At 38.6% G+C, this 23062-nt stretch overlaps 1 protein-coding gene across 1 annotated transcript in view; it reads right to left on the bottom strand.

Moving 5' to 3' along the window:
* tenm4 (teneurin transmembrane protein 4) overlaps nt 1–23062 on the bottom strand; it is a 167993-nt gene that overhangs the window by 16338 nt on the left and 128593 nt on the right. Inside the window, exons 24-27 of the mRNA XM_068317843.1 lie at nt 12110–12990; nt 8144–8316; nt 4779–5014; nt 456–752 (exon numbers count right to left, since the gene is read on the bottom strand). Coding sequence (XP_068173944.1) covers nt 456–752; nt 4779–5014; nt 8144–8316; nt 12110–12990 — 1587 coding nt within the window. The remainder of the gene's footprint in view (nt 1–455; nt 753–4778; nt 5015–8143; nt 8317–12109; nt 12991–23062) is intronic.

Raw genomic sequence — 23062 nt, forward strand, 5'->3', positions numbered from 1 at the left:
TGAACTAATAAGCGATGTCTATAAATCAGTTCTAAGACTGTCACAAAAGGCTCCCAGTATCTTTGTACCTAAAGGATGCTGAGAATGGTTGACAGACTATTAACAAGGTGATTGGCTGCCATTTTCACTGCTTTTCACCTTCTCACCAATCTTGCTTTCAATTAGTTGGTAGGAAGTGACAATTCACTGTTCTTCTCATCAGAGCTATTTCAGGTTGAACTTTCCTGTCACACACTGCTAACAAAGCAGAACATTTGCAGTGCACCAGAAAGTGTTTAATTATATTTCCCCTGATATCTATGCCACAGCCTGATAATCCAGTGCAGAAACAGTAACAGTACCAAAAGTTAACTTTTAACTTGAGCTAAGATTATAAAACAAACACACATCCAAAACTTATCTGAGCAAAATGTACCTTCAATCTCATGCACCAATAGTAAACCAACAAGTCATACCTTCTCAAGATAAGTGTATGTCCACGATTTACCATCAGCAAATATCTGGGAGGTCATTCTGCCATGTTGGTCATACTCCATGCGTACAGACATGGTTCCTCTTTGAATGCCTGCCACATGCCCTCCAGGGGAATAGGTGACATTGACTCCATTCAGACGACTGCTTGGTGCCCAGAGAGTTGGCCGTCCAGCATGGTCATAATGTATCCGTAACGTAAACTTCCTGTGGTCATCATACACCTTTTCAGTCCTGGTGATTCGATCAAAGTCCAGTGACAGCAAGTTTCTGTTATGAACCTATAAGAAACAGAGCAAGCAGTTATAAAATCTGAATTGGAACACATCAAATTCAATGAGGAAAAAAATATGTCAGTAACGACAGAAAGAAAGTGATGATAATACGTGGGCGCTTTAATCACCAACTGATTACTTTCTATTTTTACATCCCGCTTCAAAGAGGTGATGTATTGTAATTGTCGGTGTTCGTGTGTTTGTCTGTTCGTCGTCCGTCCGTTTGTTTGTCCACTAAATATCTTCACAAGTGTTGCAGACAGAGAGATGAAACAAAAAGCATGTTATTTGGGCGGCAAAGGGGATGAAAATCAGATGATGACCTTGACAAAACTAGGTCATGGTCAAATTTCAACTTTTGTACACTGAGTAACCGGATAAGTAAGACAAGGGAGAAGGCCGGTGTAAGACCATAGATCAAAGCTAGTGCTTTGATCTACCTATGCACTAGCTTTGATCAATGGTCTTACTCACACTGGCTTACTCCATATGCACGAGTCTATGCACTAATCAGGTACTACTTTCAGGAGGGATGTTGTAGTCTCTGGCTGTTTTGTTCTCTTTTAGTTTGAATTTCAACAAAAGAGCTTCATTTATCAAATTCAGGAGCTAATAACCATGATAACCATAACCATATTTCTTTTTTTGTGTAAAAATTCACCAAAGTCACAGTGAGTAAGACTATTCATGTGAGAAACACAGAGAGCCTGTTTGACTATTAAATTGACGGGAAGTAGCCAGCAGGGGAAGATGACTCTCATTTTCTTTTTCCATTTACGTAATCTTCTTTAACAGTATGGCTTTGGATATATATTTTTTTAAAGAAATATGATATTGTTTTTCTTGCCTCTCATGAAAGCATGAGGCTGCACACAGTGACACTTGGTTTCACTCTGATCAGAGCAGGAAGACACTCAGGAGTTTAATACTACAGGCCATGTTCAGGTCAGCAGAGAGTCAAACCCACTGTCAGGATTCACTTGGCAGGCTGACTCTATGCTGCAGCCAAAAAGAACAACTAACCACTCTGACATAATATTTGTTACACAGCAGACTGTCAGCAGAAGCTATAAGAAAGAGAAATCAAATCAAGAGATGGAAAGAGTCTATCTGAGTTTATCTCCACACAAACTGCTACTCAAAACACCATCTGGAAGATTTTGGAATATGTGGCCATGAAGGCCTCTGATATCAATTAAAGCCAGTTATTGAATCTCTATGATTTAACTTGTTTGGGTTTTTATGTTTTATCAAATTCTTATTAATATACAGTTTCTCTTCAAGCATATTTATGTCTAACTTAGTAAAATGCTTGGCAAGACTTTAAAGCTTCTTACTGGAAAAAGCTACTACTGGCTACTTTCCAGACACATGCCAAGGAGCAAATCACAGGGGGCTTGCTGCAGAGACTCACTTTTTAAGTCCCACATTGGGAAAAGCATGCTTAGGTCTCTCATCTGTAAAACAACAATTATACCAACTACACCATTAATGCCACTGATACCTAATGAAAGGGATTATTTTACTATACTTAAAGCAACAGATTGATGAGGAAAAGGTTCCATAAATTTGAGCCCCAAGAGTGATTAGAGAGTTGTCTGTAAATTAATCCAGGAAAAACCTGTGGGTGGGGAGGAGGGGATTCAGTTTGTTACTTGTTTTTCATTTGTTCGGCACAGAAATAAATTAAATTACCACAGCATTGAAATATTGCTTGCAAAGCTACCTTGATGTCTGCGTGTTATATAATGAGACATCTTCTGCTCTTTCACTTTCCTGAAATACTGTTCAGCATTTAGTAATACTGAACAGTATTCAGATATGTAGTGCTTCAGACTTCTTAATAGACAACAAAGGTCTGCTATCTGCCTAAGAAGATTGTATTGAGATTGCTTCTAACAGGGAACAGGTTACAGGAGAAAGAAAGAGTTTCCCATGCCAGGCTTGTGCTTGCCAAAGTCTCAATAGGGTAAAAAAAAACCTATTATAGCAGACATCCCAAAATCCCATGAGAATGGAAACCCATTCAAGAGGAATTATTTTAAATTGTACATTGCCTGTGAAAAGAAACCCTAAAGGACAGTAGATATGTAGACATGGGAGAGATGATTACAGTGCATCTGCCCTAACATGCTGCAATTCAAAGAGTCTTCAACATAAAATGTGACTGGAATCTTATCTCTTAATTGGTAACATCAGCTTTTGTGTCAAATGACAATCAAAATCAGCTTGAATGACTGATTCAGCAAGTTCATTGTTACCTTCAATAATTCAACAGTTATGTTTACTTTTATGCTACAATCAAAGAAGCAATTTCTACCTTTTTATTCATTTTAGCCTTAGAAATCATTTGAACAAATGGTACCACATTAGACGATAGTATAATGACAACAAAATGCTAATACAAGGATATTGGCTTTATCTCTGTCTTTGTTCTTTTGTAAAGTGGTTGACAATTATCGTCATGGCAGAGTGGCAGGCTCCTATGAGGAGGATTTGGAAAGAAACAGATATTCTTTGCCTCAACAACACATGAAAAAATGTTGTGAATGGCTGAGGAGAGAAAGTACAAGTGGCACGTGGATATGGCAAGATGAGGATCAACAGTGACCCCTTTAGTCTTACAACATGAAAAACATCACGTAACAAAAATGCGCAAGTGATTTCTGTAGTCGTGTACAGTGTACCAAAAAGACAAAACAAAAAGACAAAACAAATAGAGCACAGGCCATTTTCCTATTATACAAAATCATTGCTCATTCCAAGCACAAAAACAACATGCAGTTAGAGTCACACAGCTGTCTCTCTTGGTCGGTTTCTCACGCATCTCTCTGTTCTGTATTTGAGACCCTCACACTCCCTCCTCACTGCCACACAGTCATCCAGCCACCCACGTAATATCACTTGACATGCCACTCAAGGTCGCTCAATGATTCCAGCTCTGTTCATCCCCTCTGTTCTTGCCATTAGGCTGCTCCCATTTCCTGTCTCACCCCTGGGGGCAACTGTCTGTAACATAACTTAGAAGCTTTTCCTTCCAGAGGGACAACAAGGCCATCAAATGAACAGCCAATGACAGACAAAGTGGCACCTCCCCATTAGCTGTCACCTACCAGAGAGTGCGGGAGACATCTTAACCAAAGTTGTTCTTTGACTAACAAAGCCACAAAACAAATACAGAAAACACACAAGCTAATCAACCAAGATACTTTTTTTATGAGGGTTTTCAGAGGTATTGCATAAAAATTCCTTTATGGCCAAACATCAGATGGTTTTCTCTTTGTTCATTCATCAATATCAGTATCAAACAATAATATGGTAATTTTACATAACACAGTAATCTACAAGGACTGTGTGGACTTAAGCAAGTAAGAGCGCTCTGCTTTACTGATGCTGCTGCACTATAATTTGGTAAATGTTTCAAATTTGCCTGTTGCCATTGTTTAACAATATCCAAATCGGTAATGAGATGAAATATCACCCAAAAATGGTGAAACAAATTCATGAAATATATGACATATGTGACTATCATATAGGTATGCAGTTTGGTGAAGCTAGCATGTACACAAACACACACACACGCACGCACGCACGCACACACACACACACACACACACACACACACACACACACACACACACGCACACACACCGCAAAGCTGTGTCTGAAACAGGAGATGACACTGGAGATGAAACAGGATGTATGACATGGATATTTATATACATTTATTAAATTTTAAGAAGCCTGCACCTACATGGACATTCAGTGAAACTAATGCTGTCCCTAATGCTAAGGTTACCTTCTAAATAATTCCAAACAGTGCAGGTTTCTACGTGATTTTTTTTGTTATCTCCTGTAATAATGCATGTGCAGTACATGAATGTTGGCTTTAACAATTAATTATTCTCTTTGCGGTCACGCAAAGCTTTGAAATGGAATATGAGGGCGCCTTAAAATGTTCTCTTTCCTCTAATACGCACTTTTTCGAGTGTGTATTAGCATGAGCCATTTTAAACCATGCTGTATGCTCACCCTTAATCTGCGTCCATACACGGTGATCTGGCCACGAGCCTGCTCCTTCCTCTGTCTCCACTCCACCAGGTTAAGACCATTGTCGATGGCCAGAGTTATGTTCCTCTTGCTGACTGTGGGGATGATTGTTCCAGCCAGCAGATGGGGCTCAGTGTGCAGGGACACCTCCATACCGTTTGCCAATACGAGTCGCAATGAGCCATCCAGACCAATGAAATAGCTGTTCCGTACTTGATCTGAGGATTTAGAGTGGGGATAGTGCAAAAGGATTATCACTGAGATTTGAAGAAGAAAAACAATCAGGGTTTTTGAACTGATGTGAAATAACTACATCTAATATTCATCTGAGTGAGACACAAACATAATGACCAAACATGGCTTCTCAGCAAAACAAAAGCCCCGAGAAGCAGTATTTAACAAAAACCCTGCAATAGTGTGAGGCCTGTGACAAAAAAGATCGATAGTAAGAGATTTCACAGAGCCAGTAAAGCAAAGTTTTACAGCTGTTGCAGCAGCCTCAAGGATAGGGTGGGAAATGAAAACTATCAAAGCTGCAAGCTTGCCTTTGGCCACGAAGAAGGCACAGTCACACACACACACACACACACACACACACACACACACACACACACACACACACACACACACACACACACACACACACACACACACACACACACACACACACACACACATTGACGAGGGATAAATCTCAGCCTGTCTGCTACTGTCCCTAGGTAACGACAGCCTGTGTTCCAGCTCCAGACCAATGATTAATGTTTCCACTGAACATCTCATGTACATTCATCAGAGAAAGTCTCCTTCTTGGCCCTTGTCAGTAGACAGCACTCATTAAGAACATCAGAAAATTAATGGATTGTCAAACATCACATTTATTAGCTAAATTAATTTTGCAGAAAAAAAACACTCTGTAATTCCCTCATGGTAGCATGTCAATGAGAAATGGTAATTTATTTATTTTACACAAAGATAATAATAAACATAACCTGACTAGGTGATGTTTTAATTCATTTTGTGTTGTGCTGATAAGGCAAGAGAAATGGACTCTGGTAGGCTGACCTTGCACTGGCCCTTACCTCTCTCCATCATACAGACACTTCAGGGGTCGACCAAAGGCCTCTAGGGCAGACCTTAGTAAAAGGAGGCCTATGAGACCAGATGAAGCTGGAAATAATGCTGAATAGCAGCCTTCCTACTAGTGCATGCATACCGTTCAGCAGAGGAGGGATTTGCATTGCATTGACATTTAATATAGGATAGTCTGCTTACAAGAAAACAAGTTGTATACCAGCACTGAGCATACGTGTAATTATTTTACATTTGTATCTATTTCTCGACTACTTGATGTGTCATTGATTACTTAAAAAATAATCATATCATTAATTATTTCACTATTGCCAGGTTTGTAAGCTTGCAACTGGGAGATCACATAACACGTGACAGCACTACCTTCTACCTTTTTGTCCCCTTCTATGTGAGCACCAAACACACTTCAAGGTTCTTAATGATACTGTAATTTTCAACAAAGCTTTGCTGCAGTTGCAACTCAAGAACTGTAAAGTCATCAAGTGAAAAGGGAGGACAAAAACATTGAATGACCACAATGGAATCTTGAAGGCAACGCATTCACACGCAGAGATGGACAGAGTACTTGACCCCAGTACTTGAGTAAGAGTACAAATACTTCTGGTCAAAATTTACTCCGCTACAAGTAAGAGTAGCCCAGTCAATACATTACTTGAGTAAGAGTAAAAAAGTACTTGCTTTTACATGTACTTAAGTATTCAAGAGTAAATGCTTTTAAATGTACTTAAAGTAAAAGTAAGAGTAAATTCCTATTTTTTTTAATCTTTGATGAGAATGGACCTGACTGAATTACTGTCATACAGGATGTCTGAGTCCGCGTTGTCCTTTTTTACTTCTACAAACTCGAATATATCTTTAAGATGAGGCCATGGGTTTTCTTCCTCCGCCTCATAAAACTCCGGCTCATCATGTTCATCAGATTCAACGGAGACTTCTTCGACAGTCGCCATTGCTCCCGCGGTCTTGTTTTGAGCTGATTGGGTAGGAGATGACGTATTTCCGGTTTTACGTAAATCCCAGTTCAGAACGTTTACTGTGATAGGTTTCCTTCTTTGACGAACACTACGTGTGGCCAATTGCATTTTAGGGGGGGGGGGGACGAGTATTCATGAGCCTTCTCAGAAATTAACTCCAGTAAGAGTAAAAATCTTTGCCTTGGAAATGTATTCGAGTAAGAGTAATAAGTATGAAAGAATTCTAGTATTTGAGTAAAGTAAAAATCCTCAGAATCTGTACTTAAGTACAGTACTTAAGTAAATTTACTCCGTTACTGTCCACCCCTGTTCACATGTTATGTGATCACCCAGTTGCAAGCTTACAAAGCAGACAATAGAGAATTAATTAACGACAGAGTTCCTGGCGCCGCTCTGCTCAGAGCAGATACCTAAGACAAGGTCACAATGTGGAGGTGATCAATCCAATAAGTAACTGCGAGAAACCAGGGTTTGTCATCTGATTCAGGCAAAGCTTTGTGGTGTGTGTGTGTGTGTGTGTGTGTGTGTGTGTGTGTGTGTGTGTGTGTGTGTGTTGTGTGTGTGCGTGTGTGTGTGTGTGCGTGTGTGTGTGTGTGTGTGTGTGAGTGTGTGTGCGGGGGTGGGGTATAGAGGGGTCTTAAAAAAATCAAGGGAGGCACAGAAAGTTCAAAAGTATGAATGGATTGGTCAGGATATGTCTGATGGTGTAAGACAAATAAGGTGGACCAAGACACAACATCAGTTCTGCCCTCTGCTTTCATCTCTCTTACTAAATTTCGTAAACCTAGAGGATATCGGAGCGCCACCAACATAGTAATTTATAAGTGATGCCCTTCTGACAGAAGGTCAATATATGCTTTCATTTTGGTAAATGAAGCTTTGTACTACACATGTTATACAGAAGACCAACAAGTCACGTCGTGGGTAAAGACATTTGAAAGTCAACTCACCCAAATCTCCAAAAAACACATGATGTTTATTTAACCCTTCAATAAAGCTAACTAGATTGTTTCCATTGTATTTGCTGAGGCTTTAAGCTACAGATGACTGCACCTCAGAAGAGTAAAAAGGCCTGAATCCTGAGTCATCCAGGTTATAACATAACAAATCTAAATAAACAAACATACAAATGAATAAATAGATGGATAAATATTTACAAAACGTTCTTGTGCAGATATGTAGTTAAAACTATAAGCCTTTGCACAGTTTTCAACACTTGCATTAACACAAAACACTTTAAAAATCACATGGTCCTGTTGTGAGCTAGTTTAAAAATCCACTCACCCTGCATGAGTGTGTAGAAGGTGCCAGAGGCTGACAGGTTGGTCGTGACGGTGATATCCCCTTTGTTAGAACCCTCTGTCTGGATGTGGACTGAACTGTCAGCGCCTGTTCGGTAACTGCTCACTCGGCCGGTGGGGTATGTGATGTTAGTTAGACGCCCATAGCTGTCATACCTACAAAGAAATGCATTAATGTGAGTCAAAGAGGGCATAGAGGAGCACGGTAGCTGAAACTGTAATAACAGTTAACAAGAGCAGGATCACAAACAGTGCTGTAGTGTAAAATATCGAATGAGACTTGTTGAATGATATGTCAGCAAGCATTTATAACAATAAATACTGGAATGCAAAAATGCATGTGGTTGCATTTGGAATGAGTTGTGCCATTATTTCAGATTCATTGTCATCAAAAGTTACAGGATAGACTTTTCTGACTTCTGAATCACAAGTAGAGTTTAGGATTCTTTTTATTATTTTAATTTTATATTTTCCATCTTGTTGTCACAAATTGTGGAAATGCTTCAACGTAACCAGTTAACACAGCAGCAAATCCATCAATGTTGGCAGCCTGAGGTACTAAAATTCGGAATTATCAGTTTCAATCAGTGAAGCACAATCAAAACTTTTGTGAAGTGGAAATGTCTGGTGCAATTCACTATTCATGAACTGAGACTTGGCAAACTAAAGAGTCAAGCAAGTTTGGACTTTCTGAGGTGGGAAACTGGCATTAACATAAATGCTACTCAATTTGTCAGTAAAATCACAAAGGACGGACATAAAAAACAAAACAAAACAAAAAACTGCAGAGGAAAAAAAACGTCATATACAAGAGAAAAAAAGCTCATATATTTTCGCAGATGGAAGACTGCTTATTATCTTAAAAGATTAGAGATAACATCTAATCTCATTATACAGTCTAAGAAATATGAGCACTGAGGTGCAACTACTTGGAGAAATGCAGCATCTCTCCGGCCTACAAATCAGTCAGTTCATCACATACAGGAACATGAGTGGCCAGATTGTTTCATTTCGCTGGGAGAGCACATCAGCATAGAACAATTTGAAATCTTTCAGACTGCCAGTGTTCCAGAATGGGGTGAGTGAATGCTACATTACTTGGAATGAAGACTTTTATCTGCACACTGAATACAGATTGGAAAGCCCTTTTCAGTGTTGCTGCCTGCCAAAATAAAGGCTCTAATAAATTAGTTGGTGGCTGCTGGTGTACTGATATTTCCTCAGCGCTGCCATCTCAAATATCCAATATGGAAAGGCAGAGTGGAAGAGGAATCATATTCCAAAGATAAATAAATGTAATCTGATATTTACTGTACTGTGATCCAGAGATAGATTTTATCCAAAGTCTTTTACTCAAGGATATACTAAATACGAGTGTAATTCTAACTTCTAATGCTGTTTATATTTTAACAACACATTCCCCTAGTGGTAATCATACAATGAAGATTTTTGCAGGAAATATACCAGGAGTCACACATTTTTTGACTAAGTCTTCCTATTTGCCTTCACTTCTGTATAAAAGGCTACAAGACAAGAAATTTGATTCTAGAGCAATGCGACATGCCTGAGATCTCTTTTTCAATTAAAGCACTGAGCTACAGCTTTTCCTCAGGCTTGACCACTGAGTTCTAATGGCTTGCCAGCTTGAACTCAGCTGTCTATCGGCTGACTTTCTCTGGACAAATGGGGCATGTAGGGGCAGGATGCTCAGCAAAAAGAGAGGACCACATTCCAACTGGATGGACAGCAGTTCATTCAATTCAAATCACCTCTGTGTCACATACCAGACCCATGACCTTTTCCGTTTCGGTCCAGCAATAGACCATAATTTTTATATCAGCGTCTCCTCCAGCATACCTAACTTCAGGTATATTTTCATGTATCCACTTCCATCTGCTGCCTGCTACCTCTGAACATCTGTAAAGTATTGCTATTGAGAGAATTGAGACCTGTTAACTATCCTGTTAATCAGAAGAAAAATTTGGCAGTCTGTTGATTGTTACTGCATTGCTATTATTTCAATCTATAGGTTTTAGATTGGAAGTTCTGTACACAAAAACTATCATGGATAGAATACCAATCTTGCACTGAGCAGAGACAAAGGGAGACTTCAATTCAATTCTGATGGCAACAAATTATGATGATGATGCTCAAAATTTCTCACTGGGTCAAAATCAAACATTGACTCTAAATTGGCTCATTCAACAATGTTTATGTCATTCATATACACACAAACACACCCCTACATATTAATTTTTTAAATACAGTATTTTTTTGTCATTCAAGCCAATGAAATGACTGTAATCATTCAAACATAGACTTAAGTATTTAATATAATTTTCTCTTCTTTTCCTTAGATAAGAGGAAGATAATCCTCAATCATAATATTAAGAGAAGACCTTCTACACAAAATTCAAAGAAAATAAGCGGGCATTCTGACCATATACTGTATTTGTTTAAGCCTTGACACACTTGACAATTGGAAATGTATTTTCCACATCTTAGTTGACTGTCAAATCAAGCACGGTTAATAAATATCTGCTGAAATTAAACAAATCATTTGATTATGCGTGAGTGTTAAATTCATTTGGCAAACAGGTAATAGATGCCTGACCAGCCAATCTGCTTAATCACACAATTTTGAATGACATATAGTTAACAAAGGATCCCCTGGTACTCTATAACATGCTATAGAACAAACTGTTCCATAGCAGTCACAAGAACATGAGCTAAAATGATGCAGCATGTGGGGGTGTTTTTTCCCTACACATTGTATGATTTGCTTCAATCAATTGCTTCCCCTGGCTATTTTATTATGCTTATAATGCTCAGCCTTGTTATAGTCATAAGGGTAAAATCTGCTCGCCAGCAGATAGATGTTGTTCATGTACCTCATAACTTCAAACAACTATTGGTCAGCAGTGTGTATGTTTAAGGAAGGGTGCAGATGAGTCACCTATTATCCTATAATCCTATTTGTTACAATAATAGGATTACACCCATATATCAACAGGTCTTGTACTCTGAGTGATACAGACATCAAGGAAGAAGAAGGTGCCTTGTGGGCCAAAATACCAAATGCAGAAAGCAAAAGATGTCTCAAACTTTGAACATTTACTCTCAAAAAATCTTAGCATTAAGTGCTACCATAAACTGACTTGAATTCTGGATTTAAGAGATTTTAAAGCTCTCTTTACATGTTGTCTGAACCAAAGCAGTAATCTATGATCAACTCAACAATCAACTCAACTGTGAACCAGGATTACAAATCAGTTTTGCTATTTTTTTTATTTAGATGTTCCTTTAGATCACACGTGCCAAACTCAAGGCCCGGAGGCCAAATGTGGCCCGCCACATCATATGTGGCCCGCAAGAGCATAAAAAGCCAGAGTGTGCTTTGACCAAAAACTCCATTTCCCAAAATGCAGTAATTAAGCTCATATTAACTTCTGAGAAGAATTTTGAACAAAGTTAATGTCTTAACTTGTGCTTAATGTTATTTGTCTTTATTCCCATCTGGGGGACAGGAATTTCATAAGCCAATATTGGCCCTTTTTTTCGGATGTTGTTGTTGTTGTTGTAAATATGATGAAGGTGTGAAGTCTGCTATATTAACATGTCTGGAAAAAAATAAACTAAATAAATAAAATAAAAATAAAAAATTTTGATCCTTGACAAATAAAGTTCTGTGGGTTTTGTAACTTGACAAATTAAAATGATTTATTTTATAGCAGAAAAAAAGCAAAAAAATGTTTTATGTGTAACTGTAATATTTGTGACTTGATAAATAATAAATTTAGAGTTACTTAACATTAAGGAGTAGTTACATTTACTTTACATTACATTGAGTTACATGTATTGGTTACATCTGACCCTTTGAGGACAGCTATTATGCTGATATGGCCCTTGGTGGAAATGAGTTTGACACCCCTGCTTTAGATGTACTTACTCAAAGAATGTTGTCCATCCCTTGTCATTAGTCTTAGTTGCTAGAAGTCCTGAGCTCCCATGGTAGGTCATTACAGCTAGCTCTTGACCCTGGGCGGCAACAGTTTTAAGGGCATCGTTGGTGCCAATGGTGAACCAGAATGTTTGTCCATTGGGGACCATTAGCCATAGAGGCAATCCTGTTGTGTCTCGCCGAATGATCACTGTGTTTTTGTTCTTGTCAGTAATGCTGCTCAGTTCTCCAGCTCCAGTGTAGGTCAGATTGTAGAGGTGGTCTCCTGTTGTCAGACTTTGTGTAAAAATGTGACTGCCATTTGAGTCAAACAGATAGAGTTCATCACTAATTGGGGAAGACACCTCATACATACTGAGATGGGGATTGAGATAGGGCTTGTTTTTTCGGACGTAGCGGATACGAATGTTGCCCAGATCTGCAATATAAAGCTCTCCATCTGGGCACACTGCCAGAGAAGAGGGCGCATTAAGTTTAGCATCCTTGGCATAGCCTTCATCTCCAGAGTAGCAGTCACAATTGGCATCATTCTTACAGTCACAGCCACTTGGTGCCCCTGCAACTGGGGAAATCTCTCCATTTGTGGACACCTGTCGTACTCTGTTAATTTTCTTTTCATCTGACTCAGCAATGTACAAAATGCCATTGTGGGACACGGCAAGGGCATTGGCAGACTCCAAGGTGGCGTGGATGGCCACTTTGCTCATGAGGAAATGGTCAATTCCAGGAACTTGACAGTGCATGGGCCGGCCTGCAACTATACGAACTTGATGGTTTTCCGAGATCTGTAGTACCACATTGTTGTCTAGAACATACAGGGAGTTGTCCATGGGACTCACTGCCAGTGATGTGGGCCACTCCAGACGTACCTAAGAGAAATACACCATAAACACAACATCAGCCTCAGGTCACAAAAAAAGACCATATTTTTATTGATCCACACATTTTTTACTTTATCACAGGGAAAGGGTCTCTCAAGTGATGAATCACTGAAACCGCACACAAAGAAGATGTAGGGAGATACCCTAAAGCCTACACTGGAAGCAAAATATGTTGAGAATTATTCATTATCTGATAAGGAGGAAAGTAGCAGTTGGAATACTGTGAAAAGCTGAAACACAGATCATGATTTTTTAAGATCAAAGATGATATCAACAGTACGAAGGGCATAACATGGAGAGATGTTTCAAATGATAACAAAGCACACCAATTGATCATGATACAGGACTGGGTTTCTGCATCCTTCACCTTCACTGAGTCACTGTTTTGCCTCGCCGTGGGTTATTAATTTTGTAATTACAAGAGCTTGCATGAGTCCTTGAAAAGAAACTGGAGCACACTTAAAATTAAAGCCTAGCCTGCCTCTGGCCTCTTAAATTATGACTTATTGTTATCCTAATAATGTATCAGGCTTTTAACAAATTGAAATGATTGGATTCATTCAGTTTACTGGTCTCCCTCTCACTTATGATCCCAGGAGGAAATGCAGCATAAGGGGCTATATTTAAATAGAAGACTTGGAACACCAACAAAACAGACTGATTAAAAGCAGGGTCAAAATACAAAGACAGGTTCATGTTTTGGGAAACCTATTAGATGAGAGTGTCCTTACTATTATTTTTAATACCTTGTCCTACAAGTGGAATATGAGGGAGGTGAATTAATTAATGTAGCTGTTACTGGGGTTGAGTAATTTGTCATCATGACCTAGAAACGTAAACTGCACGAATCTTTTTCACTAGATTTAAACTAGGGAGAAATCTCCTGTGCATTAAGTCATGTGCATGTTAACATGAAGTGAATTGTTAGCTTGACCTGCATATCATATTAATTATGCATTTCTGACGACAAACCTCAGTTGCATACTTCAGGTAAGCTAAGTGTAGAACACCAAGCCAAATAGACAGATATTTACACAGATACAGTACATTAAGGAAGCATTTTCCAACTCTGCATTCTTTATTGTAAGAAAATAGCTGTAAATGGCGTAAGAAAATAATGTCCACTGACAAATTGTGGGAAAAAAGTCAAGGCTGACACATTATTTTTTTGCTGCTTTGTGTTACAAAAACAAACATAATATTAAATGGTGCACAGTCCTGGAGGCTTACAGCCAGCCACATGACATATTTTATTGACCTGATATCCACACATATCACTAATTTTGTCATTTAAAGGTAAACATTGCAACAATTGTTCAAATAATATTGAAAGAGGGAATCATAATTAATCACTGTTATGCCATACAAGAAACATATCGGGCCACATAAAAACATTGGTATAAGGTCACCAGTTCAAGGTAATCTTTCTGTGAGCACAAAATGCATTTACTTTGAAAATAAAGAGGGGACTTCCAATTTTTTAAAACCCATTTCTTGACAGTGCTGATGCTTAAATATTTCATGAGACAGAGTGTGAAGGGACTCAGGGGAGCTGCCTGTGAGGAGGTTTTCACACTACTCTGACTGATGAGTGGATATTTCTCAAGATGCTGTCCCTTATGCTGCAACCTGATCATACCCTTCCCTTTTTGTGTGGTAGATGACAGTGGTGCCTCTCTGACACAGCTGTGACTTACATAAAAGCCAAGCTCTGCTCATTAGCCAAATAATTGAATCATGAATTTCCACCAACATACCAAATACCCCAGTTTCAAATGTGTTTTGTTATATTAGAATGCTAATGTGATTTTCCACCAGACGTTTTCCATTGATGGTGGCTTCAATCTTTGTTTTATGAAAAGTAATCTTCATTTGAAGATCTTTTGAACTGAATGCCTTAGTTGTAGCCTTGACAAAACTTTCTGCTTCCTACACCAATTAAAACTTAGTTCAAGAATTTTTTTTGCTTCATTACACAGTTTAATTTTGTTATATTTGAATTGCGTAAGACAGATGTAGACATTTCTCAATGTCCTGCAGTTATGTACTCAAAGTCTTTGTATGAACAAATTACTACATTCAACTGAGGTCGAACTTTTGTCTGTTTGTATGGCTGTAAAAGCTTAAGGTTATAGAGTTGCATTGAAGAGGGAATTTTACTGCAGAATGGTCACTTACAAAGGAGACAGCATGGCGAGATAACAATGAATATTTTCTTTTTTTTTTGGCCTTGGACAGGTAAGGTTCAGAAAATGTGATGACCAATGTGATGAGCCTTCTACAATGAAACTGGTCCTAAGTGAAGGGCTGGGGAGTGTTTGAAGTAGGAAGGCATGTGCCCTGGATGAATTATTAATGGATGCTTTTAACTGTCTGAGTGTCTGTGGGTGTGCTTGTACGATTTGTCATCAATGCACAGCTACAGTCATTCTGCTTGTGTCCTCACAGCTATAGAGCTGAGATGATGAGCATCTACAGGCACATGTGTTTGTGTGGAGGGGGCAGGGGCGTGACAACCATGAGTAAGAGGGGGAATGGGATCCCCCGGGTTTGGTTAAAGGCACCTGGAGGGTTTTTTTCTTTTCTATATATCATTTCACACACATTACACACTCCACTGACATCAAAGGCTACATCAGGACCTAGTTGCACATAGTTCTTGATGACATGCAAAAGCCATGAAAAAAAAACAAAGAACTAGTGCGTACACATGAACAGGGCCAAGGCATCAATCAAAATCATCACTAAACCCCAGCAGTACTCTTTCCATAACAATATGAATAGCAATAATCACAGAACTTTGTGTGTGTGTGCGTGTGTGTGTATACAGTATACACACACATATACAGTATATATATATATATATGTATATATATATATATATACACACACACACATATATACAATATATACAGTATATATATATATATATATATATATATATATATATATATACTATATATATATATATACACTGTATATATATACTGTATATATATACAGTAGGAGCACTTGGGGCAGTGACCCCCAAACTGGAAGAGTGGCTCCAGCAGATTCCTGGAACAACATCTGAAGCCTCAGTCCAGAAGAGCGCAGTCCTAGGAACAGCTAAGATACTGCGCAGAACCCTCAGACTCCCAGGCCTCTGGTAGAGGACCCGAGCTTGAGGATGACACACATATACCACCCCACAAGGGTGAGAGGGACATTATTCTTCTTAATAATACAGTAATAATAATTGATTTAAATCAGGAAGAGAGCAAAAATATGATAACAAAACAAATTTGTCCTCAGTTATGTGATTTAAACTGGTCCATTTAATAATTTGTGGGCCTGAATTATGTCATTTGTGCTCATTTTTGACATGAAGTTAACACTGAAAACCTGTGTTGTTGTCTTGTCAACCAAACACAACTAAAGTGCCATCTTTAAAGTAGACAAATGTAAATTAGCAGTAGTATTAATTGCCTCCTCAAACATGACAACCGCTGAATATCAACATTTTTTCACAAAGCAGCTTTAGCGGGTGGAGGTGTTCTTAAAAAGTGCTCCTTCCAAACAACAAATCATTACCAGGGGACTCAGGGGAGCTGCCTAATAATTCAAATAATTCAGCGCTGTGCCTGCTGGGGAGTTCAAACAGAGCAATAGTTTCTTTTTTCTTTTTGCTGCAAACAAAATCACAATTAATTAAGCCTGTAAACAGCAATATATTATGTCATATGATGTTGATATGGACATTTCTCACTGTTATCATAGATAAAATTACACATGATACCTAGTTGTTTTTTTTACAGTTAAAACAAATTCTGACACTACCATTGGTAAACTGAGATTAAGTGTAGGTTGATGTGTTGAAGATATTAAGTATGATATATTACAATATTTTATGTTCAGCTGAGTAGGCTTTCACACACACACGCACACACAGACACACACACACACACACACACACACACACACACACACACACACACACACACACACACACACACACACACACACACACACACACACACACACACACACACACACACAGACATACAGTAGAGGCAGGCAATATGGCATCAGACGCCTCAATGTCTGTCATACATTAATTACATGAAAGCTGAATCTCAGTCATAAAATTGAAGTGTAAAATGAATGTGCTTTTGATGTAACGCAAGCTCTTAATGGTTTTTCAGCTGATTGTCACTCACAAATTCAAAGCAGCACAGAAACAGCAGAGCCACAGCCAAAGTAATATTTACACAGAGATAAAAAAGTGGCACAATACTCAGGATCTTGACACTAAGCTCTATAAAATAAACCAAAGGTTTTAGAAATTCTGCATCCCATTTGATCAGTAATAGAAAGCCTCCTGGTCTGTGGGGTGGCCAGCAATGTCTCACATTTGAGTGTCCTTGTGTCAACTCCTTGGACAGTAATTATGTAAAGGAGGCTGCTGACTGCTGAGCTATGATAGTCTTTAACCTTTTTCACAGCTGAACATTATTTAGCACACGTGAACTTTTTGGCTGAATGAAGAGCTGCTGTCACATTAATACTGTTTGGTGGAGCACATCACAAAATAGATAAGAATTAGAGAAAAAAAACATGCCTTCAAACAGGTATGTTTGTGTTGTGAGACAAGATCACTAAGAACTGATTATCTCATAACCTCCATATTTTCATGGAAGGTCGAATCACACAAAGCATACAACAGCAAATAAATGTGTTTAAAACATGGTATAAAGCAGACATGTTCATGTTATTTCCACCGGGATTATTAAAGTATCTATCTATCTATCTATCTATCTATCTATCTATCTATCTATCTATCTATCTATCTATCTATCTATCTATCTATCTATCTATCTATCTATCTATCTATCTATCTATCTATCTATCTATCTATCTATCTATCCATCCATCCATCCATCCATCCATCCATCCATCCATCCATCCATCCATCCATCCATCCATCCATCCATCCATCCATCCATCCATCCATCCATCCATCCATCCATCCATCCATCCATCCATCTAATGCCACCTGTAAAGTGAGTTTTTACACACATGGTGATTAGGTTTTGGGTCTATTCTTATACATGTATGTAGAGCTCTCAGTATCTAATGTGCAGGATGGCTGACTGTAGAGGAACATAGAAAAAAAAACTGTGAGTAGGGATTTCCAAAGGAGTGAAGCAGCCAAGCCTGCAGAGCTGATCATTAATAGCATTTGAAACTTTCCACAGTAAACATGTTTTATTTCTGTACTTCATGGGACTGTATTGGATCATGTAATACACGTTTGAACTACTGCTAACAGAAAATTAAATGATCATGACAGATGTGATGGAGCTCAGATTCATATTGAGGGTGGCTGCTATATTCCAAAAGAGTGGAATATGGAATCTGTGTAACATCTTATCTGATAAAGGCTGACATGTAAATTTTAAAAATTACAAAATGACATTAACCAATGTAACCGTGACTTATCGTGTAACACTGATGGGATAATAAATGAGTGATATTTAGTTATGCTGCTGTATCACCAAGCAGAAAATAACATGCCTTTTTATTTTTAGAGATACTCACCTCACTGCTGCTGCTCCTGCTGTATGAGTGGTATAGGCATTTCATTATTAATGTGAATAAACACATTATTTGCTGGGCTTGCACTAGGAGGTAGTATTAATAAGCCACTGTGGCTCAGTGAAAGAGAATTGAGTAAGCCACAAAAAGCCACGTTCTGTGTCCAAGACAGCGGCTTGCTGTAATAGCAGGTAAAATGTACAAGTAAACATTGACTAATACCAAGAATCAAATTTATTAAAATCAAAGTGTCTAAGTCAAAGTTAAAATGTCTTGTAGTCCAAGTAAAACTTACAAGTAAACGTTGAATAATATTTTGTATGACTGTATCTTCACATAGTGGATGCAAGTTTTCAATTGTTGGGGGTTGTAAAACCACACTTGTCATAAGGATGTTTGGGGGGGGATACCCCCCGCATGGGGGATCGGGGGGCCCCCGGGAAATTTTTTAGAAAATGGGGTTGTTTTCCTGCATTCTGGTGCATTCTGAGGGCAAAATCTTCTGTTCAGTTTACCTACAAAAATACACTAAAGTCAACAGTTCAAGCTGAACTATCTTTATTTCTGTCCTACTTTATGCAGGTATAAATGTGAGATTCAACAATTGAAAACTTGCATTCACTATGTGAAGATACAGTCATACAAAATATTCCTCAATGTTTACTTATAAGTTTTACTTAGACTAGAAGACATTTTAACTTTGACTTAGACAACACCATTGGTATGCCATAGTTGTTGTTTTTTTTTAAATTCGATAATATGATTTTTCATTTCAATTTAAAAGGCATATAAAATAGCAAGCGAGGTGAATACATATTTACATGCATCGCTGGTTATTCCTGCCGGTCATAGAGATCAAAAGTCTAACACTACAAAAAAGTATTGATAATATCTTTCATTTACCTTCTGATCGGTCTGTCACCACTCCTACCCCCTCTCAGCATTCACCATTCGTTGTTCAATAAGAATTTTAACGCAACTATAAAACACTCCATTCTCATTTTCTTTCAATCGATCGTCCTCACTTTGTCTCACACCAATTTGTGGGTTTAGCTTATAAAAAAAGAATATTTTTGTTTTTCATTGGACGAGAGGAGGTCATGACCCGAGTGCATATTTAATGATAGGGAGCGTTCGGGTCACTTAGGCTATTTCCGTCGACATGCTTCGGCTAGATTCCGTCGGCATGCGGAAATAGCTGCGCCGGCGGAAATAGTGGCGCTAGCGAAATTTTAGTTTTTGCCTTTTTTCCGTAAAAATAAGAATGCCACTGTGGCTACACAGTCTAAAAACCTCGTAACCACTCTGGAATTTACTTCGCCTATCGCGAAGTGGCGAATGGCTAGCGCAAGCCCAGATTTATAAGATACGTATCAGTCTTTATGCGTGCAGCCATCAACTAAAATCAGTATGAATGAAAAAAGAATGAAGAAAAGAAAAAGTGTTACATTCAGATGTGGTCCTCTGTTAGGAAGAGAACGCATAGCTAAATGTACTACTATACTTTTTTTCAATTGAATTTTGGCTTTATTTTTGTTTTTCTTGGGGCATAAGGTATGTGACAGTGCTTGTCTCATTTCATAAATAATAGCCAAAATTTAAGTAATAAATAATAATCCAACTAAAATCACAATTTAAGGAATTATTAAAATAACTGTTATATTGAGAACACGAATTAGCTTTTACTTTTATTGGTGACACCTGGCTTCCTTTGAACAAAACAAACCCTAATTAAATGGGCTGCAAACTGTAATGTCAGAGAAATGTAGCCAAGCTAAACATGGTGACAATATGCAAAATGTGTCTTGTCACCTCTAAATGAAAGTCACTGAGTTAGAGAAAGAAGTGACCACAGTGCAGTGTCCTTGCCTGGGGGGATGTGTTATGTCTGGTGTACTGGACTGGTACATATATGTGCATGAGTGTGTATGTGCATACGAATGTGTTCGCATGCATCACTGAAAATGTGTGAATAAATTGAAAGCCAGAAAGGTTGTAGGTCATCCTCATCATCCCCCTGCAGCTATAGGTCAAAGTCCTTTGCACTTGGGGCTGTATGTGGTCATTTTACAGAAACATAGACTCTCTGCGTACCACAATGTAACTGCTGCTTCAAAATATCTATCTATATCAATCTATACATGTATATACTGTATATATACAGTATATATATACAGTATATATATATATATATACACGTATATATACACACAATATGCAAATATATATATATATATATACACACACACACACACACACACACACACACACACACACACACACACACACACACACACACACACACACACAATTCTAAACAATGACATCTTGATTGGTTTAAAGAATTAAACTACTCTCTACTCATACAGCCTGGTTTTGCAAGCATCAAGTGCAACATTAAATACTCCATTTATTTCCTATTATTAGCATGATTACACAAATACTGCCTGGTTGCTATTTTTTTCTGTCTTGCCATTAAATAAACATACTCTTGCACAGTATTTAAGATATGCCCTTACTCAGATGTCATTCCAAAAAAGGTCATTTACTCCTCCTATCTCTCCTCTGGACATGTCCAAACCATCTCAGTCTGGCCTCTCTGACATTATCTCCAAAACCTCTAACATGTGCTGTCCCTCTGATGTACTCATTCCTGATCCTATCCTTCCTGGTCACTCCCAGAGAGAACCTCAGCATCTTCATCTCTGCTACCTCCAGCTCTTTCTCCTGTCTTTTCCTCAGTGACACTGTCTCTAGACCAAACAACATCGCTGGTCTCACCACAGTTTTGTACACCTTTCCTTTCATTTTAGCTGAAACTCTTCTATCACACATCACACCTGACACTTTCCTCCACCCGTTCCATCCTGCCTGGACACGCTTCTTCACCTCTTTTCCACACTCTCCATTGCTCTGGACTGTTGACCCTAAGTACTTAAAATCCTCCACCTTCTTGATCTCTTCTCCCTCTAACCTCACTCTTCCACTTGGGTCCCTCTCATTCACACACATGTACTCTGTCTTGCTGCGGCTAACCTTCATTCCTCTCCTTTCCAGGACAAACCTCCACCTCTCTAGCTTCTCCTCCACCTGTTCCCTGCTCTCACTACAGATCACAATGTCATCTGCAAACATCATAGTCCATGGAGATTCCTGTCTAACCTCGTCTGTCAGCCTGTCCATCACCATAGCGAACAAGAAGGTGCTCAGAGCTGATCCCTGATGCAGTCCCACCTCCACCTTGAGCTCCTCTGTCACACCTACAGCACACCTCACCACTGTCTTACAGTCCCCATACATGTCTTGCACCGCTCTAACATACTTCTCTGCCACTCTAGACTTCCTCATACAAGTTCCTCTTTTGGCGCCCTTTCATAAGCTTTCTCCAGATCTACAAAAACACAATGCAGCTCCGTCTGGCCTTCTCTGTACTTCTCTATCAACATCCTCAAAGCAAATACTGCATCTGTAGTACTCTTTTTTGGCATGAAACCATACTGCTGCTGACAAATCCTCACTTCTGCCCTTAGTCTAGCTTCCACCATTCTTTCCCATAACTTCATTGTATGGCTCATCAGCTTAATTCCTCTGTAGTTGCCTCAACTCTGCATGTCTCCCTTGTTCTTAAAAATGGGCACCACTTCTCCTTCTCCTCTATTCCTCAGGCATCTTCTCACTATCTAAGAACCTGTTGAATAACCTAGTCAGAAACTCTACTACCACCTCTCCTAGACACTTCCATACTTCCATTTTCCAGAGAAAAATATACCAGGAATAAATGATTTGCAAAAAAGAAAAAGAAAAAAAGAGAAAAAAACACTATATTGCATTGTTTTGATAGATATAGGAAATAAAAATGACTCACATGTTAGTGGATGATTAATGCATCTCATTTCAGAAAAAAATTAAAAAACAGGACGTGATATCCACTACTTTGTACCAAAGAAACATCTTCCCTCATGTCTGCAGAATATGGTTTGTTGGCCAAAGCGATCCTTACACACCACTTAACATAGAGCCATATATTGTTTTATTTTATATACAAACTGTTATGAATTGGATATAACACTTTGCCATATTCAGATTTGATAATATTTTTGGTAACTGTTCAGACTTACTAAATCCCAGAGAATTTATTAACAAGGGCTTGTGTTCAGAAGGAAAAAAAGCATTCAGTTTGAAAGTTGGCAGAATTTCAGCTTAATACTGATACATGTTGGTTTAACTACCCTTACAAGGTCTAAGAATTAATTCCCACTAATGTTGTTCCTAAAGCTTGCATCATGCAACTCATACAACTCATAGATCCAGGTTAATGGCTCACATGGGAATGCAAGCCTTTTGTAGACAGGGAGAGTCAATGTGGCCCCGTCCACGCGATGACACATTTTTTCGAAAACGCAACTTTTTAAAAACGCATCGAAAACTATTTGCGTCCACACAACAGCATTTTCAGAAAAATCTCAGTCCACACGTAAACGCA

The sequence above is a fragment of the Antennarius striatus genome, chromosome 6 (genome assembly GCF_040054535.1).
Source record: "Antennarius striatus isolate MH-2024 chromosome 6, ASM4005453v1, whole genome shotgun sequence".
Taxonomy (NCBI): Eukaryota; Metazoa; Chordata; class Actinopteri; order Lophiiformes; family Antennariidae; genus Antennarius; species Antennarius striatus.